Genomic DNA, 18,826 nt, shown 5'->3' on the forward strand with positions numbered 1-18,826 from the left:
CAATCTGATTTCCCGCTTCCATAAAATGTGACAATATGATGATGATGATAAGAACGAGTGTATGTAGACCAGGTTTTAAGGTTGCAAGTTCATTTCATAGGTAGGAAACTGCTGTGGTGCCCTTGAGCAAGGAAGTTAACCTGAAATTTCCAGCTGTATAAATGGATAATGTGGGGAAATTTATGCTGGCCTGAACCAGACTGTCAGCTAAGAAAAACTATTATAAATTAAAAATAACAAAGGGCAGTGTTGTGAGGGATGGACAGATAAGATTTAAAAAAATGTAAGCACATGTTAAGCAAAAATAATAGATAGTAAAAGATAGTAATAGACAGTGCTGTGAGAATGGTCAGAGAGAGGGGAACATTTTAAGAAGGACTGTGACCGAGCTGTGGCGTCTCTACCATGACCGGGCTGTGGTCTGTCTACGGTGACCAGGCTGGTGTTGTGTCTACGGTCACCGGGTTGTGGTGTGTCTATGGTCACAGGGTTGTGGTGTGTCTATAGTCACCAGGCTGTGGTCTGTCTACGGTGACCAGGCTGGTGTTGTGTCTACAGTCACCAGGCTGTGGTGTGTCTACGGTCACCGGGCTGTTGTGTGTCTACGGTCACCGGGCTGTGGTGTGTCTACGGTCACCAGGCTGTGGTCTGTCTACGGTGACCAGGCTGGTGTTGTGTCTACAGTCACCGGGCTGTGGTGTGTCTACGGTCACCGGGCTGTGGTGTGTCTACGGTCACCAGGCTGTTGAATGTCTACGGTGACCAGGCTGGTGTTGTATCTACAGTCACCGGGCTGTGGTGTGTCTACGGTCACCGGGCTGTGGTGTGTCTACGGTCACCGGGCTGTGGTCTGTCCCAAGCAGCGAGGTTTGCTGTGCTGTTTGACCTGCGGGCTCATTAGGGCCCTCGGGAGAGAGCGGAGCGGGAAGTGTCCACAACACTCACAACATCTGCAGATCATTACAGCAGGCCACGCTGGAGGGGATCCATCACACTCTTAACCCTTTCAGTGCCGGGGCCCCCCCCCCCCCGTTTTCATTCAGGCGCACTGCGGCTCAGCTTGACCCCAGCTGCCCTGGAGCATGTCCAAATCCTCAGGCGGCTGATAAAACGGCCCGTATGTCTGCATCATAGAGACCCGCACTGCTGAGGAGTGTGAGCACAGAGCTCTGTTGGGGGGTACAGGCAGTTTACGTAATGCACACCAGCTTGTGCACCCCATGTCAACTGTAGAGCTGGAACCAGCCTTGCTGACCAGCTCTGCTTTGTGTCCAGGTGGTTTTGTCAAGCCAAAGGAGAACTGGCCCTGCCAGCTCAGCACACTGTTGTTACTGATCGTGGCCTACATACAAGTGAGCTATGGGGCGGGGGTCAGCAAGCTAAGCAGTTTAAGAGGGTTTTCACATTAGTTGGTTTTCTGGTATGGAACGAATGAATTTATTCCAGTGGTGCAAAATCAACCTGGCTTGCCTTTGGAGCCAGAAATTTAAGTGGCATAATGCACCTTAATACCGTATGGTATTTGAAATTAATACCTTTCACACTAATGGAGCTGTCAGAATTACAAAGGGCATCCCCCATATAAATGTACCAAGAGCGTAGTTTGTGATGTGATTGCAGTGTGCTTTTGCTCTGCACTGTTCAGTGTTTCTTAGGATGCCAGACCCCCAAAGTTGTTTATTGATCCTCACAAAAATCTCATGGTGTCTGTGTGTAGCTGACAATTAGTCTAATCTCCCCAAAATAGCTGAAGCGCATTCCATTTCTATTTCATTTGGTGTCGCACCGCTGTTCTCTTTGCCAGTTTTGCCCCCCTTTTTCCACCCCCCCTCCTCCCCACACACAAATAAACCTTTCCTCCTGTCCCTATGAACAGACACATTAGTCCTCCATAATCCCCTGCTGAGTTCCAACCATGTGCTGAGGGGATAATTAAGGTGGAATGTTCAATTGCCTTGAAGTAGAACTACAGGGCTGTTGTACAATCACTGCTTATATTCCAAACAAATAAACAACATTTTCCCCTAAATGGTAGTCTAAAGAATTTAAAATGTTACCTGTGAGCCTGTTTAATTAGCAGATTGAAAATTGATAATAATAATTACTGCTAAATCTTTTATCTCCTCTTTTCCAGGCATGAACTCGCTGTAACTCAAAGGGTATGATGCCTATAATCTGTGGCTCCACCTTAAGTGTGGAGTTCTCAGGTTTGACATTGCCAGCACTGTGCAGGTGTTAAGCTGAGTTTGCTATGGGACATATAGCTCGGGAAATTAAATATTATGGAACCCAAATACTGCATCTCAGTTCACCCGCAAACACAAATGCATCTGTTTGTTTCTAATAGCAACGGTCCCACAGTCCTGTGTGTCTCCACCTCGAGGGGCTGGAGCACTCCGTGTCCAGTATCAGATTCCGCAGGCTAGCTTAGCCCAGACTCTTGACCAACTCAGGCAAGCCCCAGGATTCATGGCTTCACAATCCGTCTCTGGCTTCACTCACTCCAGATAGTGCCAGTTAAGCTGCCAGTGGCTCCCCAGGGTGAATTATAAAAAGATGCGAGGAGGCACACCAAATTTTCACAATACAGGCTGGGCAGACGAGGAGAGTCGTGTGCCTCCATTGACATTCGCTGTATTCCTTTCTCTTCATACACAAGAAAAAACATCAAACTCGTAAGAAAAAGCAACATAACCTCTGCCATTGTTACCGCCTAGCATGACTTCCTCCCTCTGTTTCTCAGGAATTGGCAGGTCCATGGTCACACCCAACGAGCACATACGGCATTTGGAACACGTGTGAGGTCACGCGCCACGCTCTTGCTGTGGGCAGCGCGGTCAAAAAACGGTCATACAGTACCGTACCTGCTGGGCCAGCACTGGCTCCAGCTCGTCGGCTGATAAGGGGTGTAGAGCTTTAGTTGTGGTGATCTCCCCCCTGAAGCGGAGGACAACATTGAGGCAGGCTGCTAGCAGACCAAGCTGCTACTGTGTAGATTCACGAGAGGAGGGAGGGAGAAAGAGGGAGAAGGAGGGAGAGTCAGCGGTCAGTGTGTTGGGAATTGGAGGCCATCTTGGAAAGGACTGTCATTTTATTGAGGGGCGGGTTATGCAGTACAAGTTGGACACTGCACAGTCTGTAAACATCCTGACGATTTTAGATTTTTTTTTATGTCTGTACTTGTGTGTGAAGTATCAGGCTAGACCACCCTGTTCTTACCCTCCGATGAGGGGGCCGCGAGGCGGAAGATATTTATTGAGCTTGAAAGCTTGAAAGGGGACACGGAGGATGGGAGAGGGCCTGTTTGCCGGAAGTCGCGCGGCCCTCACGGGACGGTCCTGAAAGAGGACAGTGTGTATTTTGAGCGCCTTACTGCCGCTCCTCTGAGAGCCGCGGTCCCACTGGTGTCTGGGTAGAGTGGGCGGGGCGGTGTGCGCATGTCCCAGTGGAGCACAGCTGGGCTGGGTCAGCTGCTGAGGTCACTGCTGCTCTCCCAGTCCCACGCTCTACCCCCCCCTCCTCCTCCTCACTCTTCCCAGACAACCCTCCCAGCCCCCTCCAGGGAGAGGATCCTAGAAATGCACTTCTCCATAGGAGATGTGGCGTAAAAATAAGCGTTCTGCAAGATTGACTGTGTTGAAAAAAACATCTGTTTGGTGGTTACAAGCACACACTGTACCTTACAAATGAATCATAAACTCAGTCACATGCACACACCATAACGTACCACACGTGAATAAAATGGATGGAGTGAAAGCATGACAGGAGCGAGCATGTTCATCATCCCAGCTGTCCGGACTCCCTGTCTTCAGGAGCAATGAAACAGCAGGACAGTTTGTTTTTGTTTGTGTTTTAATCTGAACGTATGTGTATCTGCGCAGTCAACCTCCATAGAGCATCTCCTTTAATCTGTGGTCATCTACAGTGTTTTGAAACTGTCGTGTTTAATTTACCGATATGCCTGCATACACAGAGGCGGAGAGAGAGGGAGGGAGGGAGGGTTGTCTTTGCTCCTCCATATGGCATGTGTGTTAAGCCTTAATACAGTGCAACGGGGGAGCGGGTCAAAACCGCTTTACGTGGAAATGTGAAATAAAGCTGGTGTCATCTGCTGAGGACTAGACAGCGTGTGGTGTGTCATTTGCCCCCTATTGTTTGGGACACACAGGCTCGGTGAATGGCAAGCACAGCGCTACAGAAGTGACCTGTTCTCCTTTGCGGCCTCCCCAACACCACTCTTAAACACAGCTGACATTCTTACCATTTCAGTGTCACTGCCCCCCACCCCAAACCACCCCCCCTCCCCCAAAGCTGTTTTACGTCTCCTGTCACCAGCACAGTTTTGAGTTACAGTTGAATTTGATCTCACTTCCTCTTTCACTCTGTCTCTATCACTCTCTCTCCTCCCCTTTCCCACTGCAAAGCAAGGAAGTACACAAACCCTCCATGAGACATCGCCCCCTGCAGGTAGAAAGAGGAAGGACACCTTAGCCAGGTGACAGATTTCATCAGGGAGGAGCTTTTGGCTTGGAAAGGATACTTAAGAACACATATACCATCTATGACGTGTTTTGTAGTAGTTATAAATAAGATGTGGATAAGAATGGAGACATTATTAGATGAAGGGGAAAAGGAAAGTTCTAGAACTGTTGCTTAAGGTGGGGGTTAGTCAGGATTTGGGCTCAGGGTAATGTTAGCATGTAAGATACAGTAATCGCCTCCGATTGAAAAAAACAGGAATATATAATGCACGTGTTGTTAACCACAGCCATTTCACTTGGAGAAATACGAAGTTTGGCACGTCTGAACGCAGACAGATTTGTTTCTGCCAAACAGATCTGCGGGTGGAGTCGTTACACTTTGTTTTTTCTGAAGTGATTCAGCTCATGGGTTGAAGCGGCAGACACTTTTACGAAGCCAGCAGGATTCTGCCACTCGTTTCTGCCTGTCACATCTCTACCCCAGTCCTCTGGCAAAAGGTTCGCTGGATGGCGTGTCCAAACGTTGGTGAAGGCTCGGCGGGGTTTATGTCATACACTGCGGTCACCGCAGTCCTGACGTACGCTCAGTCTCTCGGTCGGGTAATCCACCAGCCTCAGTCTGTAGGGCTGGGGTTGGTGTAGCTGGGAAGAAGAGGCCCCAGCTGAGCTAAGGTTCAGGCCTGTAGGCCTCCTCGTGGTCTCTGCCGTCCTCTCAGTCACGCCTACCTCCTTCACCTGAGCGTTTTCCACCCTGTCTCTTTCGCTCTCCACCCCCCCCCCCCCCCTTACTAACCCTGGGCCAGGGCGGCACCAGGCCCTCTCGGGATTGTAAACTGTGGTGTTTCCATTTCCAAAGGGAGCAGCAGCCCTGGAGAGAAGAGAAACGGCCGGGATTTAGATTAATATCGCAGCTCAACAGGTGACCTGTGACCTCTGAACTCTGACCTCACACAGAGCCAACTTTTCTTCCTGGACTTATCTTGGTTTCCCTTCTTCCTTTCTCCAGCCACCTTGTCTTCCTCTTTATCGCTCCCTTTCTCTGTCTCTGTCTCTCTGTTTCTCTTTTTTTCTTCACTCCTCCTCCATCATTGGATGTCTTTGATTCCTGACAAAGCTTCAAGTCAGGGTCATAAAGAAAACAGAGTACTAATAAGGGTTTTTCAAGCTTCACAAATTAAGCACTCTTGTCTCTTTGCCACTTATCCAATCAAAGGATTCAAAAGACTGTATTGGTAAGATGATCTGTCTCACCTCTTACAGGGTCAATGATAATGATGATGACAAAGCCTGTTTTGAACTGATTGTTTCTCTCCTTGAAATTTTTCAGCCAATTTTTCTTTTGTTTTTGTTTTTTTTTTTTCCCCATTTCTGAATTTGAAATTGGTCATCTGACATTAGTCCAGGTTGAGTCTGACAGCTCACCCAGTGTTTGTTTCAATCCTTGATGATGTCATCTTCTGAAATGCAGCGTACTGAATTTGTTAGACTGATGAAATGCAGTACACAGAGTTCCTCTTTCTATTATTACACTGAAGCGGAAAAAAGCTTCCGTCCTGTAAGGTAACACCAAACCGAAATGCAGGCACTGGAAGTAGATGAAGAGGGCCTGAGAGGGATCTCATGTGTAGCCAGTGTTTGCGAGGGCTGAAAGAGGGCCAGTGACCTGGTTGCATATGCCCGACTTGCCACAGAACAGCAGAGCTGAAAAGTGAAGAAGCAGTGGGCCTTGGTCAAGTGTCTTCTGTGACTGATGTTCTTTACCCCCCTCGCCCCCGTCCCCCCCCACCCCCCCAAACATCTCCCTTACAGAACTAACTCCGACTCCGCCCTCCACACGAGCGCCATGAGCCCCAACCAACAGGACGGCTTCGGAATGAACCAGCAGATGGGCCGGGGGCCCCCGCAGCGTAACGGTGAGCCTGCTCGCACTCTTTTTAACCTCCAGCTTCAAAGGGACTCAGAGAGGGGAGGGGTGTCCAGGCGGGCACAGGACCCGAGGTGGCACGGAGGTGGGGATTAAAGCTAACCTGCACGATGCTCTGGGTGGCTGTTACAGTAGCTCATTCATTGTATTGTCATGATTGTTTACTATATTTATTGATTTCCTCTAGCCTTCATTCATAGCATTGTTTGTGTGTACTCGCGCTACACATTATATGACTTTCAGGCACAGAAGCGCTGGACTTCTCTCTTTTTTATTTTTCTTTGCCAGCCGTGGTGCGGTGTGCCGATCTGCAGCTCACGTCAGGGCGATCGCGGTTGTTTTGATGTTTGTGTTTCGCCCTCTGGGTCACTGATTAACAGAGAACACAGTCCACCCCGTGGAGCGCGGAGAGATCCCTGCGGCGCGTTGAGCCCGCAGAGCGTGCCCGCGGGGACCAGCCGCCTCCCCGGACGTGTTTATCTGTGCCCTTGCGCGCTGTGTCGCCGTTAACATTACGTAAGACGCAAAGTAATCCTTCATCTTGCCAAGAGTGTCTTCCTGTTGTGCAGTTTTGGCGGCGTGGTATAAAGGCATGTCTCAGTCAGAGCCTTTTGTGAGGTGTTACACAGCAGTAGCAGACCTGTTCTGAAGCTGGGTGAAAACATGAAATGAAAATGCCTGTAGTTCAAAGACTTCTCCCCCGAGCACAGGCAGAGCAAGTGAAAAGGATGGCAACTATTCGTTCTCTCTCTCTCTCTCTCTCTCTCTCTCTCTCTCTCTGTCTCCCTCCCCTTTGCTTTCACTCTCTCTGTCTCTCTGTCTCCCTCTCCCTTGCTCTCTCTCTCTGTCTCTCTCTCTTCCTCTGTTCCTCTCTCTCTCTCTCTCGCTCGCTCGCAGGGGAGAGGCATTTCAGTTTATACTGATGAAAAGCAATGGTGGTTGAGTTATCACTTCTCAACTGGGAAGGCGGGGATTAAGTCGTTGGTTTCATAATGGATTACAACTCTCTTTGTTGAGCCAACAAGTTTAAACAGGATATTAGGTAAAGATCCGGGCCAAGCGTGAGCGCCAAATAAAAACATTGTAAGAAGGCAAATGAAAAAAAAACCCACACACACACACACGCACAGTGTACACGTCAAAGCGCATACTTCTCAGCAGGTGTTGATCCGTAGATCCTGAGTCTGGGGGAGGGGGTGCGTGTGGGGGGTATGAAGCACCTGTTGAAATGATTGACAGTTGGATTTATTGTCTGTTCTGTTTGCTTGTTATTCCTCTGGCCTTTACACTCACTTGCCATCTGACGATATGGCGCCACGGGACAGAGGGTGAGACACAGTGGAACTGATTGCGGAGCGTGTTCCTACAAGACTCCCCCTCTGCCCCCTTCCTCCCCTGCCCCGGTTGCCATGCCCACCCGCTGTGGGGGAGATGTGTCTGCCCAGGCTGGGGGTGTGGCTGCTGTGGGGGGGGAGACGTGACTGACAGCTCACTTAGCGAGAGTGTGTTTAGACAGTTGCAGAAGGGGCGCGTCAGGGCGCCTGCACTTTTCCGTTCGACCTTAGATTGGCATGGGGTGGGGGTGAGAGGCAGGTGGGGGGGCAGGGGGTGTCAGCCTAGTCGGTTTGCGGCGGGCCGGGGGCGGAGTGAAGCAAACCTTTATGGGAAGTGGCGAGGTGGAACTGATACTCAGTGCCTGACTTAATGCCCACCTCCAGGAGGCCGGCGTGGGCAGCGCTTTGGTCCGAAGCCCGTGCCGCAGGACTGAAATGTATGCTGAAACAGACTGATGTTGGCAAGGTGCGGGATGCGGCAGCGGCCGCGGGCCAAGCATTTTCCATCCCAGTTGCAACCTTTTTTATATTAAAGAAAAAAAAAAAACAGCCAGCGAATGGCCACTTTGAGGGGGGAAATGAAGTGTCACTGGACTTTTGTGTCTCTCAGCTGGGTGGCTGCGCTCGGCCTGCCCCGGCGGAACAGTGGAGCAGATTGTGGAGAGGAGGAGAGAGTCCAGGCGCTGGCGCCATGCCCGCGGTGTGGGAGAGCGGAGAGAGAGAGGGAGAGAGAGAGGGGAGGAGAATGGAGCGCTGTTCTCTCCAGGATCTCTGTGGCTGTGGGAAAACAATGGCTCTCTCTTTATCCTTGCCGTGGCCCGCGCGGCCTATTTCTGCTCATTCTTACCGTCTCTTTCATCGCCTGCTTTAAAGAGGCAGAGCGCAGATGCTGCGCCGCGGTCCGTGCGGGGCCCGAGCCGTAGGTGTACCATGTAGGAGGCGGATTGACCAGTTTAGCGACGTCGAAATATGCCGGAGGAATCTGAGGAAAATTCTGCCCCATAATGGCGCATTTGTCTGTTGTGTGAACAGCAGTTTTTTCTTTTTTTCTTTTTCAAAGCCTGATAGAACAGTGAAGGAGAGACACTAGAGCGTACCATGTCAAAGGGTGCAGCCTGGGCCTGCTGGCGTTGACATTGTTACTGACTAAAGGGAATGTCTCTGAGCAGGTGTTGGTTGGGAATGTGTGTGCTTGAGGTGGAGTGTGTCCTGACAGTCCTCTCTCTCTCTCTCTCTCTCTCTCTCTCTCTCTCTCTCTGTCTTGTGTTGTGTTGCGTGTGGGGGGGCATTCGAGCAGCCAGCGTGAACGAGGCGGAGGTGGACGGCTCGGGAGATGGTGAGTGACCTTCTCTGTCAGCTCTTGACCCGGCGCGGCCCGGTGTGGCACGGCACGCCGGGTGGGGAGGGCCGCAGCTTGCTGAAATGTAGACAGACCCGTTCCCAGCAGTAAATCCGCTGTGGCAGTTTCCCTGCAGGTGTCCCTGCTTCAGGCAGCCTGCCCATCACAGCACACACTGACATGCCAGTACCCAACACTCCCTAACACCGTGTCAGTCGGTCCTGCCTCACTGTTGGACACCCGCCAGTTCAGAGTTGGTCTGAACTGCCGAGGCATTCTGGCCCACATTCTTGTAATTGTGCACCAGTCATTCACATGAGTCAATTGGTATGCTCGGTGTGTGTTGTCATATTGCTATATGTGTGCATGCGTGCGGATGTGTGTTTGCTTGCTTGTGGGTGTGTGTGAGAGCGAATGGGAGTTTTTGTAGGAGTGGCGCCCTGCTAGGTATCTCTGTGAATGTGTGCATGCAGTTGTGTGTGTGCTTGTGTGTGTGGGTGTGGATGAATGAATGAATGTGTGCATGTGTTTGTGCTTGTGCGGGTAAATTGTGTGTATAGAACTGCTTGTCTGGGCAAATGCATGAGTGCATTTGTGTGTGTGTGTGTGTGTGTGTGTGTGTGTGTGTGTGTGTGTGTATGTGCGTGCACTCTGCCGGCTGAGGTTCAAAGGCCTCTTCCTGCAGCTGCCAGCCTCGCCTTATTTCCTGCTGACTCCACCCACCCCTCTGATCGCTGAGGAAAGGTCACATGGTTCTCAGTCACAGATTACACACAGGCACCCAGACCATCCGCATGCCACTGGCACACCTGCTGGCGTATTCCAGCACTCACACTCCCACTAGGGATTGGAGGAGAGGGCCTGTACTGCTGCGGTGTGCATGCTCTGAGATTTTATCTTCTCGCTGTGTTGCAGTTTCTCTGTATCTCTGTATCTCTCTCTCTCTCTCTCTCTCTCACTCATATCTGCTTTGTCTGCCCTTTTTCTTTTTTTTTTAGTTTTTTTTTTCATTCAAGTAAAATTCAAGACAAGATTAGTTGATGAAAAAGCACCTCTCCCTCTCCTAGTGATGTCAGATATACTCAGTTAGCCAAACCCTTTCCATAATATCACCTGCGCTTATTATCTGTCTCTCTCTCTATCTCTCTGCAGTCTTCTCCTTTCCTGCCTTGCCAAATGAGGAGGGCTTGATGGGGGTGAGTAAGCCCCTGCCCAAACAGCTGTGGGAGGCCAAGAAGGTGAGTGACCAGCAGGGAGAAGTACTGACACTGGCAGCAGAGGAACTGTTCTCCCAATATCACTCCACTAGTAGGGGGATGCTTGGAATAATAGTGATTAGTACATTTAAAGTAAAATTAAAAGTAAAATTAATGCGTCTGGAGGTTGGCAGTGTACTATCCTTCGCACAAATGAAAAACAGATGTGACCTGCCTTTACAAAATGCTGATCAGCAAAACGCTTGAGTTTTAGATAACGTCACCTCTGTAGCTGAACAATATCTTTGTGCCTGAAGCATTGCCGCATAGCTTACACTTAAAACTGTAAATGTAGCTGAATGACAGTGATCTGCTGTAACACCGTGCCATCTAGAATTCGATGGGAGAGAGACCGTAATAAACAGTTAAGCCCAACTGCATGTGAAAAATGGAAAAAAACGTATTGGAACTATAGTCTGTAAATTACAGTGTATTTGTCTTGATAGTATACCACACACAGGAAAAAACGGAAATCTAATCAAAGTATGAGAAACAGATGTGTTGGCATTGCAAGAAAGAAAGAGGGCAACTGAATCTTATGACTGCGAGATCACTGTGAGATCAAAAACTAGTCAAGATAGTGGTCTATAGGAAGGGAAGTTCCCTTTGACCCTGACATATGCCCTCTGACCGGGATAGCTGACAGGGCGTGGGACAAATCTCAAAACAGATTAATTCTTTCGACCATGACTGCAAAATGTTCCTACTCATAAACTGGAAGCATTGAGCAGGATCAAGTCTGGAAATATGGCTCTTTTCATAAAAACTTACAATAGCTCTGGAGTACAGTAAATGTAATATGGCGGAGTACAGCGCATGTTGGAAGAACACCAAATTCAGAACCGAATTTAAAAAAATCGTAAGTATTGCTTTTAACCCCAGAATTGACTTTTGAGAATCTCATATATCATGAATATTTTCCTTCCTCTCTGGAATTTATAGATTTGCTGCAATGTGTTATTTCTATTAATATCACTCTTTGTGTAATGTATGTTTAAATTAAGTAGGAAGTTACGTCACATAGGAAGGTACACCAGCTTTTCTGTGCTCGTGGTGTGAATCTGAACATCGATAACTGCACTTAACTTCAGAAGTACGATGAAGTTCCAGTGTACAGAAAAAGAAAGAAACCGGAGCGCTCATGGGCGCAGGTTGGTTTTAAGCATTGCTGCTTCTCTCGCAGTGCTTCCACACTGCAGTGCCACCTTCCTGGGGAAACGCTGCCTGGCTGAGTGAGAAGCCGTCGGGATCGAGCTGTCAGTAACATGCTCTTTCTGTTCCAGGTTCAGTCTCTCTCCTCACGCCCCAAATCCTGTGAAGTGCCTGGAATCAAGTGAGTCACAGAGCTTCTTTTACAGCAGGAGAATTCCTCCTCCAGAGACGCACATACGCACACACATGCACACTCACATACGCACACACATGCACACTCACATACGCACACACATGCACACTCACATACGCACACACATGCACACTCACATACGCACACTCACATACGCACACACATGCACACTCACATACGTACACATGTATATACATAGACACGACATGAATATAATTATTAATTATATGAAAAAAGGGGCAAGTGGATTCGGTTACCTCTTTGAAACTATGAACTGGCGTCCAACATTACCATCAACAGTGTAAAAGTTCATGAAGACATTATGGTAACCCCAACATTAGTGTGACTTCACATGAGATACTGGACTGTGAGTAGTGATAACAGTCTCCCCAAGAGGAATTTTGGGAGAAAGTGTGAAGCTTACAATAGAAAGGTCACAGAAATAGGCTGTTTTTAGTTATATATTCATCCATTTAATGTTGGGTTTGTTGTATGGTGTCAGCTGTTCCTCATTCACATTGAGCCCAATTCATCATTGTTAATTATTAAATTCACCAAACATTATTAAATAGTATGATAGTTATCATTTTTCATGTCATAAACACAAGGCCTAAAAATTATCAGAATATAAAGAGAAGAACAGGGAAGGAAATGATTGTCTCGACTACTGACCCCCTGTGTTCCCTGTCTTACCGCCGCTTGTGTCCGTCTGTCTAACCCTTCCCCCTTCTCTCTCTGGTGCGTAGTATTTTCCCCTCCCCGGAACCCAACGCCGGGCTGTCCCATTACCAGGGGACGTTAAACACGGGCGGGTCGCTGCCGGACCTCAGCAACCTGAACTTCCCCTCACCCCTGCCCACCCCGCTGGACCCCGAGGACAGAGGGTACCCCAACCTGAGCGGAGGCAGCAGCACTGGCAACCTGCCCGCGGCCATGATGCACCTGGGCATCGGGAACTCACAGGGTAGGTGGACACGGGCGCCTGAAAGCAGCCACACTCATATTTCTCTGCCTCCTCTGGCCTTTTCCCTCTGGGCAATGCTCCATGGGTGTCATTAAAGGCTCGCACTCCCACACCGGAGATCTGCACAGATGCTCACTGCTTCGCCCTAATCTACAGGCTAGTGTGCTCACTAATTGGTGCCATCCACACGCTTTTAAGTGGTTAGTTTAAAACACACATCCAGTCCCCAGAGTCCCTCAGTTTCTCTGAGCGCTCTGCCTTCCATAATGGGTGTGGGGTGGGGTGTGCTGGATAAATGCATTCTCTTCTTTTTCTTAATGGGGCTGTTCTTTTCTGGAGGCAGAATTCTACAGACGTCTTCCCTTTGAAGTTCCCCGGATATCTGATCAGATCCATTTCCATTCCGTTTCTGCTGTAATGATGTCGTTTCTGTGAAGCGCGTGTTGTTGCCGGGGCCTGTTTGGCAGGAGACCAGAGTCGCAGTGGAACCCTGACCCCGACGTGGGCTCCACACAGACGCCTCCTTTGTCCGTCCCTAGCAGCAGGGAAAGTAACAAATGATGGCTGTGTGTCCCATCCCTGGGCCCATGTCCTTTTCTAGGGAGTGGAGGGCGAAACGCACACGCATGTCCCCCGATCTGTGACACTCGTTTCTGTCCGCCCCCCACTTTTTAGGTCTCTCCGCCTCCCTGAGCAACCCCTCCATCCAGGCTTCCCTCAACAACTCCCAGCTGCACTCATCTCTCAGCAACCCCTCCATCCACTCGTCCCTGCGGCTCTCTTCGCTCTCCAACCCCCCGCCGGGGGCCCTGAGCAGCTCTCCCAGGAGACGGCCCACTCCCATCAGCCCCCTCACCCTCTCACCCGGGGCGGAGCCACGCCGCAGCCTGGGCAAGCAGCTGTCCCCCACCATGTCGCCGTCCCTGTCTCCCATCACCCAGGTGAGAGCCGCGTGCCCTCCCAGCATGCAACACTCCCTCTGTCGGCCTTCCAGTGCCTTCAGCCTGCTCTCTGAGTTGGTACTGGCTGGTCTGCTGTGTATCTACAAAGTATACATTCAGGTGGACTTCCATTGTGAGCTCCAATGAGCTTCCAAGTAGCATCACACAGACCTTATAACATGGGGGCCTGCATTGCATGCACAGCCTTATTCCTCGAGGTCGCAAAAATTAGCTTCCTAAATCGGTCCCATGTTATATCATGGCCTTTCTGTTTCCAGGGGGTTGCCTTGGACACCAGCAACTTGCCAATGGAGCCGCCTCCTCCCTACCCCCTGTACCAGCAGTCCCTGCAGCAGGGCCACCCAGCCCTGTCGCAGAGTTCCCAGCATCCTGCGGGGCAGGGGCAGCATCAGCAGGCAGGAGGTCAGCAGCAGCAACAGCAGCAGCAGCCTGTGTCCCCACTGCACAACCTGCACCTGGACTTCAACTCCAGCGGAGTAAGCAGCACACTCCACAGCCCTCAGCAGCATGCGGGTCTGTGTCACTGTCCCTCTCATAAAAGGAGGATATTAATAGTCTTCTCCATGCCTCCCCAGCTGAGCTGTGTCATTTTGTTAAGCGGCCTGCCTGTAAACACTCCACCATTTACACAATCACATGATTGATGTCGACCTTGATATCAGTTTATTCACTGTGCGCTCCCTGTTTATTTCCAAGGAGCTAAATGTGATTGTCTGTTGCCGATAAATGTCGGATTCTGAGAATTATTCACCACAGAGCCGGTTTTCAAAGGGATGGCATTTTTAACCCAGTTGAAACATCAGTCTCTCATTCAGCCAACATATCAAAGCATGACTCTGTTGCGATTGCGTAAAGAAGCATGTAACTCTCTCTTATTGGGTGGTATAAAAAAAAGACATCATTGTTCACCCGCCACTGCCATCCTTTCCGAATTATGTGACGTAGTAATTATAACGTTGTTAGCTTGCAGTTAGGGAAATTCATTGTTAATGGATTTGTGGAATATTTGATTGCGCTGTTCTAATTTTAGGCGGTTAGAGATCTTGCGTCTCTGACTTCTTTCTGTTTCTTCCTGTACCTCTTCACAGCATAACAACATGGGGGCATTCTTCAGCGACCCTTTCATGGACCCACAGTTCTCTAACCGGCAGTCGAAGTCTCTGTCCTATCAGGTACAAGTAAGCAAATGCTAGCCAGGGGCAGGGTTCAGTTTTTGCCCCTAGCTTTGATTCAAAATGAAATATGAGTGTTACTTTACATTACATTAAATTACATTATTGTCATTTAGCAGACGTTTGTATCCAGAGCGACTTGTGTAGATTACAGTTTTACATGTTACCCATTTATCCAGCTGGATACTTACTGAAGCAATTCTGGTTTTGTCCATGGTAGCTTGGTGAGAATGATCACCAAAATAAAGTTGTGCCTTAATTATAATGCTTGAATTTATTTGTCTGTCAAACGTATGGATAAATCATTGACTACACCCAGGCCCAAGTGCCACTTGAATTGTATATCTTGTATATCTTGTATTTGCTTGGGGACACAGAGGTTAAACCCTGCTTTGCTGCTTCTGTCTGGCACCCCCCAGCTGGACCAGTTCGGCCTGTTGGAGAACCCCATGAGCTCAGTGGCGGGCGGCACCAGCTTCGACCCCGCCTCCAACCTCTACTATTCCCAGGCAGCTTTGATGGGGCTGGGCGGCAGCCACGGCAACCTGCAGGACTCGCTGCAGATGAGGCAGAACATGCTGTACTCCAACTGCGGGGGAGGCGTGCCCAACATCATCCTGACAGGTGAGCCTCCCTACTCGCACACACCACCTCCAAAACGGTGAGGGATGAGGCCCGACATGGGCAAGTTGTCAGCTGCTCGAACATGTCAACCAACCACAATTTTTTGTGGAAAAAAAGAGAGACTTATGATTGGTCAGGATGACTTTGTGATTGACAGTTCATGGTAGCTACACCCATCATGAGATTGATGAAGCATCTCCCATATGCAGATGTGGGGCCTTTTGTGATGTATTGAAATCTCGCAAGGTGCAAACATGTTAAACTATTTGTGCATATGTTGAGCTGATGACAATGCTATTAACAGCATGTTGGGGAGAAACAGAAAAAATGAGTTCCAGAAGGACAGGAAATTTTTTTTGCAACATCAGAGTGGGTGCTGTATGTTAAAAGGAAAGCACTCTTCATCTTGCTGGTGTTTAGGTTGAAGCTCTGTACTCTGTGGCTGATCCAACCAGGTCAACATATGGCACGGTCAGGGTAATGCATCAGTGCACATTGTGTAACGATGAACTTTTTTGAATGCATTTACCGGAAGTAAATATGTTTTCCATGCAACATATGTGGGGTTAAACAGATGGAAATTAAGTGCCATCAGACTGCCAGTATTGGTTTTGGTGCCCATTTACATCAAAGCAGTGCCGTCAAACTGGTGAAAAAACGCTGACATTCTGCTAGAAGCTGGAGATGAGTGAGATGAATAGTAGAGTAGAGAGAGACCATCCCCCACCCCATCACACATCTCCATGTGTGCTGGGCAGAGCCAAAATGGCAGACCTTCAGCTGGGAGGTGGGATTGTGGAGTAGAGAGAGCCCATCCCCCATCCTATCACTGAGATCGCCATCAGTGTCAGGCAGAGCCAAAATGGCAGCCCTTCAGCTGGGAGGTGGGATTGTGGAGTAGAGAGAGCCCATCCCCCATCCTATCACTGAGATCGCCATCAGTGTCAGGCAGAGCCAAAATGGCAGCCCTTCAGCTGGGAGGTGGGAGGTGCTGATGAGTCTCTCAGGAAGTTTTATTTCCACACTCTGCTTGATCTCACACACTGACATGTCTCTGGGAAAGAATAAGTGTTGCTTCAGGGTTCCCTCCAGCCTGTGAGGGGGAAAAAGATTTAGCTATCATCTGTTTCTTTTTCTCTCCCCTCCTCTGGCCCTCTCCTTCCATTTTTCCTCAAATTTTCTAATGCCTACTCACTCTCTCCTTCTCTCTCTTCCTCCCTCCCCCCTTTCTCTGTCCCCCTAAATCCTTCTCTGTGCCTCTTTCTCCATTACCCTCTCCCCGTCCCTCTCACTCCCCCTTTTTCTTACCTCCCTCCCTCCCTCCCTCTCTCTCTCGTCTCAGATGACTCGAACCCGAGCCTGTCCAAGGACATCAGCAGTGCTCTGTCCGCGGTGCCGGAGTGCTTTGACTCAGAGGGGGGCTTCCCTCTGGAAGACGAGTTGCGCATCGAGCCCCTCAGCCTGGACGGCCTCAGCATGCTGAGCGACCCTGACATGGTCCTGCCCGACCCCTCGGTGGAAGACAGCTTCCGCAGCGACAGACTATAGAGAGGAGGGGAGACAAGGTGTCCCCCTGCCATCTGCGCACACACAGACACAGACACAGACACACACACACACACACACACACACAGAGCAGCTCACGCACTCTCACACATTCAGTGTGCAGTTAGACACGCACACATTGCTCAAGCACAAATGCACACACTAACACACAAACACTGTCTGACTCACACACATACATACACACACCCACCCACACAAACATGCTCCACATGGACATCCTCGCATCCAGTGGACAATACTGCCATTCGAGACAGAGATTAGGGTTAAAAACGCCACATAGACAAAGAAACATGCAGTAAATTAGAGTAGATTTATATATTGGGGAAAAAAAACTTATAATGTGATTTCACATGCACACACATGCACACACAAACACACACACACACACACACACACACATTGGGAAGGCTCTGAATGACAAAGAGCACTGTTTCACACTAACAGAGCAGCATACAATTCAACACAATGACAAGTCAATCTGTACCTGTCTCAGTCACCTTGATCACCAGGACAGATGTGACCGTGTCCTTTGTGACCGGTTTGAGTTTCCCATCGCCTTGCTTTTCCCAGCCCAAAATAAAAAAAAGAACCAAAAAAGATCCTCGGCACACCATACCCTTGAGATTTGTGACCCGGTCAGCCCGGGAGCCCCGTTTCCAGCCACACAAGAGCCCTGCAGATCTCTCTCCAGCAAGAAGAGAGGCTCAGTCAGGCTAGGTCTTTAGCTTTGCAACCAGACATGATTTGGAAAAAAACAAAACAAAAAATATAAAGACCGTTCATGTGCACCATGCGGAAATATGTCAGCATGGAGTGTTATGGAGCAGTGTGCCCCCCCCCCCCCCATCACTAGCTCAGGCGGAATTGTAGATTGCCATGTTCCAAGCCACCAGCAGGCATGCTAATGCCCTGGGGATGCCAGCACCAGCAGAGTTTACAAACGGCAGAGTCTGCCTCCATGTGTCAGGACCTGATGCGTGCCACAGAGGCCGCGTCAGCACTTCTTTCACTATATTTTATACAGACAATGAGCCACCAGCCAAATATTCGCTGCCAGTCCCTGCAAAGAAAAAGAGCTTCAAATTAAAATCCCAAGGTGAGGCGAAAAAAAAGAAAAGCGAAGAGAAGATGAATTTACCTTTCTGTATAGAGCATTCTTATTTTTAAAGTGTCTTTGCATATATATACATATATATATATTTTTTGTAAAAAATAACAAAAAGAAAGAAAAAAGTTTGCCTCGGATATCTTTGCAATCCGCTTAGAATGTATTTTTAAAAATGACAAAAAGGGCAAACTGTTTACAAAGAAAAAAAAAACTAAAAGTAATAGATTGTGCTGAAATTTCTAAAAAAAGAAAAGAAGTAAAAACAAGCTTGGATCATTTTTGGTGTAATTGTAAAGGAATGTCTTTTATCTATATATTGTCTAGTCTCATCTGATGCATCTTTGCCCCTTTTTAAAAACAACAGACTGATCTTAGAGTGCTTTAACTTCAATCTGGCTATGCAGAACTCAAGTACAAGGGTCTGTTAGAAGGCTGGAACATCTTAGACCATGAAAAAAGGAACCGCTTACTTGTTATTCTAGTCTACTATATATCTATACAGTACATACTTTTTAAGATTTTTATACTGAATTGTAATGCAGCACACAGCACGTTGAACTCTTTTGTTTTTGTTTGTTTTGACCTTCTGATGCTGCAGTGCTCTGTTCCGGTGTTAACACCGTGTCTCTGAAATTTCACACAATCTGACCACAGATGTCAGGTTGCCAGACACACGGCAAGGTTTTGCCGCCGCCTGTCTCCCTTTCGCAGTGATCAGAGGCATGACGGGAGTTATGTGAGGTCAGTATGT

General features: G+C 48.9%; 1 protein-coding gene across 2 annotated transcripts in view; it reads left to right on the top strand.

Moving 5' to 3' along the window:
* crtc3 (CREB regulated transcription coactivator 3) overlaps positions 1-18,133 on the top strand; it is a 37,121-nt gene extending 18,988 nt beyond the window's left edge. The window contains exons 5-15 of one of the 2 annotated variants that reach the window (XM_036543394.1): positions 5,338-5,400; positions 6,291-6,394; positions 9,037-9,075; positions 10,231-10,316; positions 11,618-11,667; positions 12,426-12,643; positions 13,319-13,584; positions 13,863-14,081; positions 14,694-14,777; positions 15,197-15,401; positions 16,744-18,133. In XM_036543394.1, coding sequence (XP_036399287.1) covers positions 5,338-5,400; positions 6,291-6,394; positions 9,037-9,075; positions 10,231-10,316; positions 11,618-11,667; positions 12,426-12,643; positions 13,319-13,584; positions 13,863-14,081; positions 14,694-14,777; positions 15,197-15,401; positions 16,744-16,949 — 1,540 coding nt within the window. In that variant the 3' untranslated portion in view covers positions 16,950-18,133. The remainder of the gene's footprint in view (positions 1-5,337; positions 5,401-6,290; positions 6,395-9,036; positions 9,076-10,230; positions 10,317-11,617; positions 11,668-12,425; positions 12,644-13,318; positions 13,585-13,862; positions 14,082-14,693; positions 14,778-15,196; positions 15,402-16,743) is intronic. The other variant, XM_036543395.1, reaches the window with a different exon arrangement.
* Positions 18,134-18,826: the final 693 nt, after the last annotated feature.

Source organism: Megalops cyprinoides, chromosome 13, assembly GCF_013368585.1.
Source record: "Megalops cyprinoides isolate fMegCyp1 chromosome 13, fMegCyp1.pri, whole genome shotgun sequence".
Taxonomy (NCBI): domain Eukaryota; kingdom Metazoa; phylum Chordata; class Actinopteri; order Elopiformes; family Megalopidae; genus Megalops; species Megalops cyprinoides.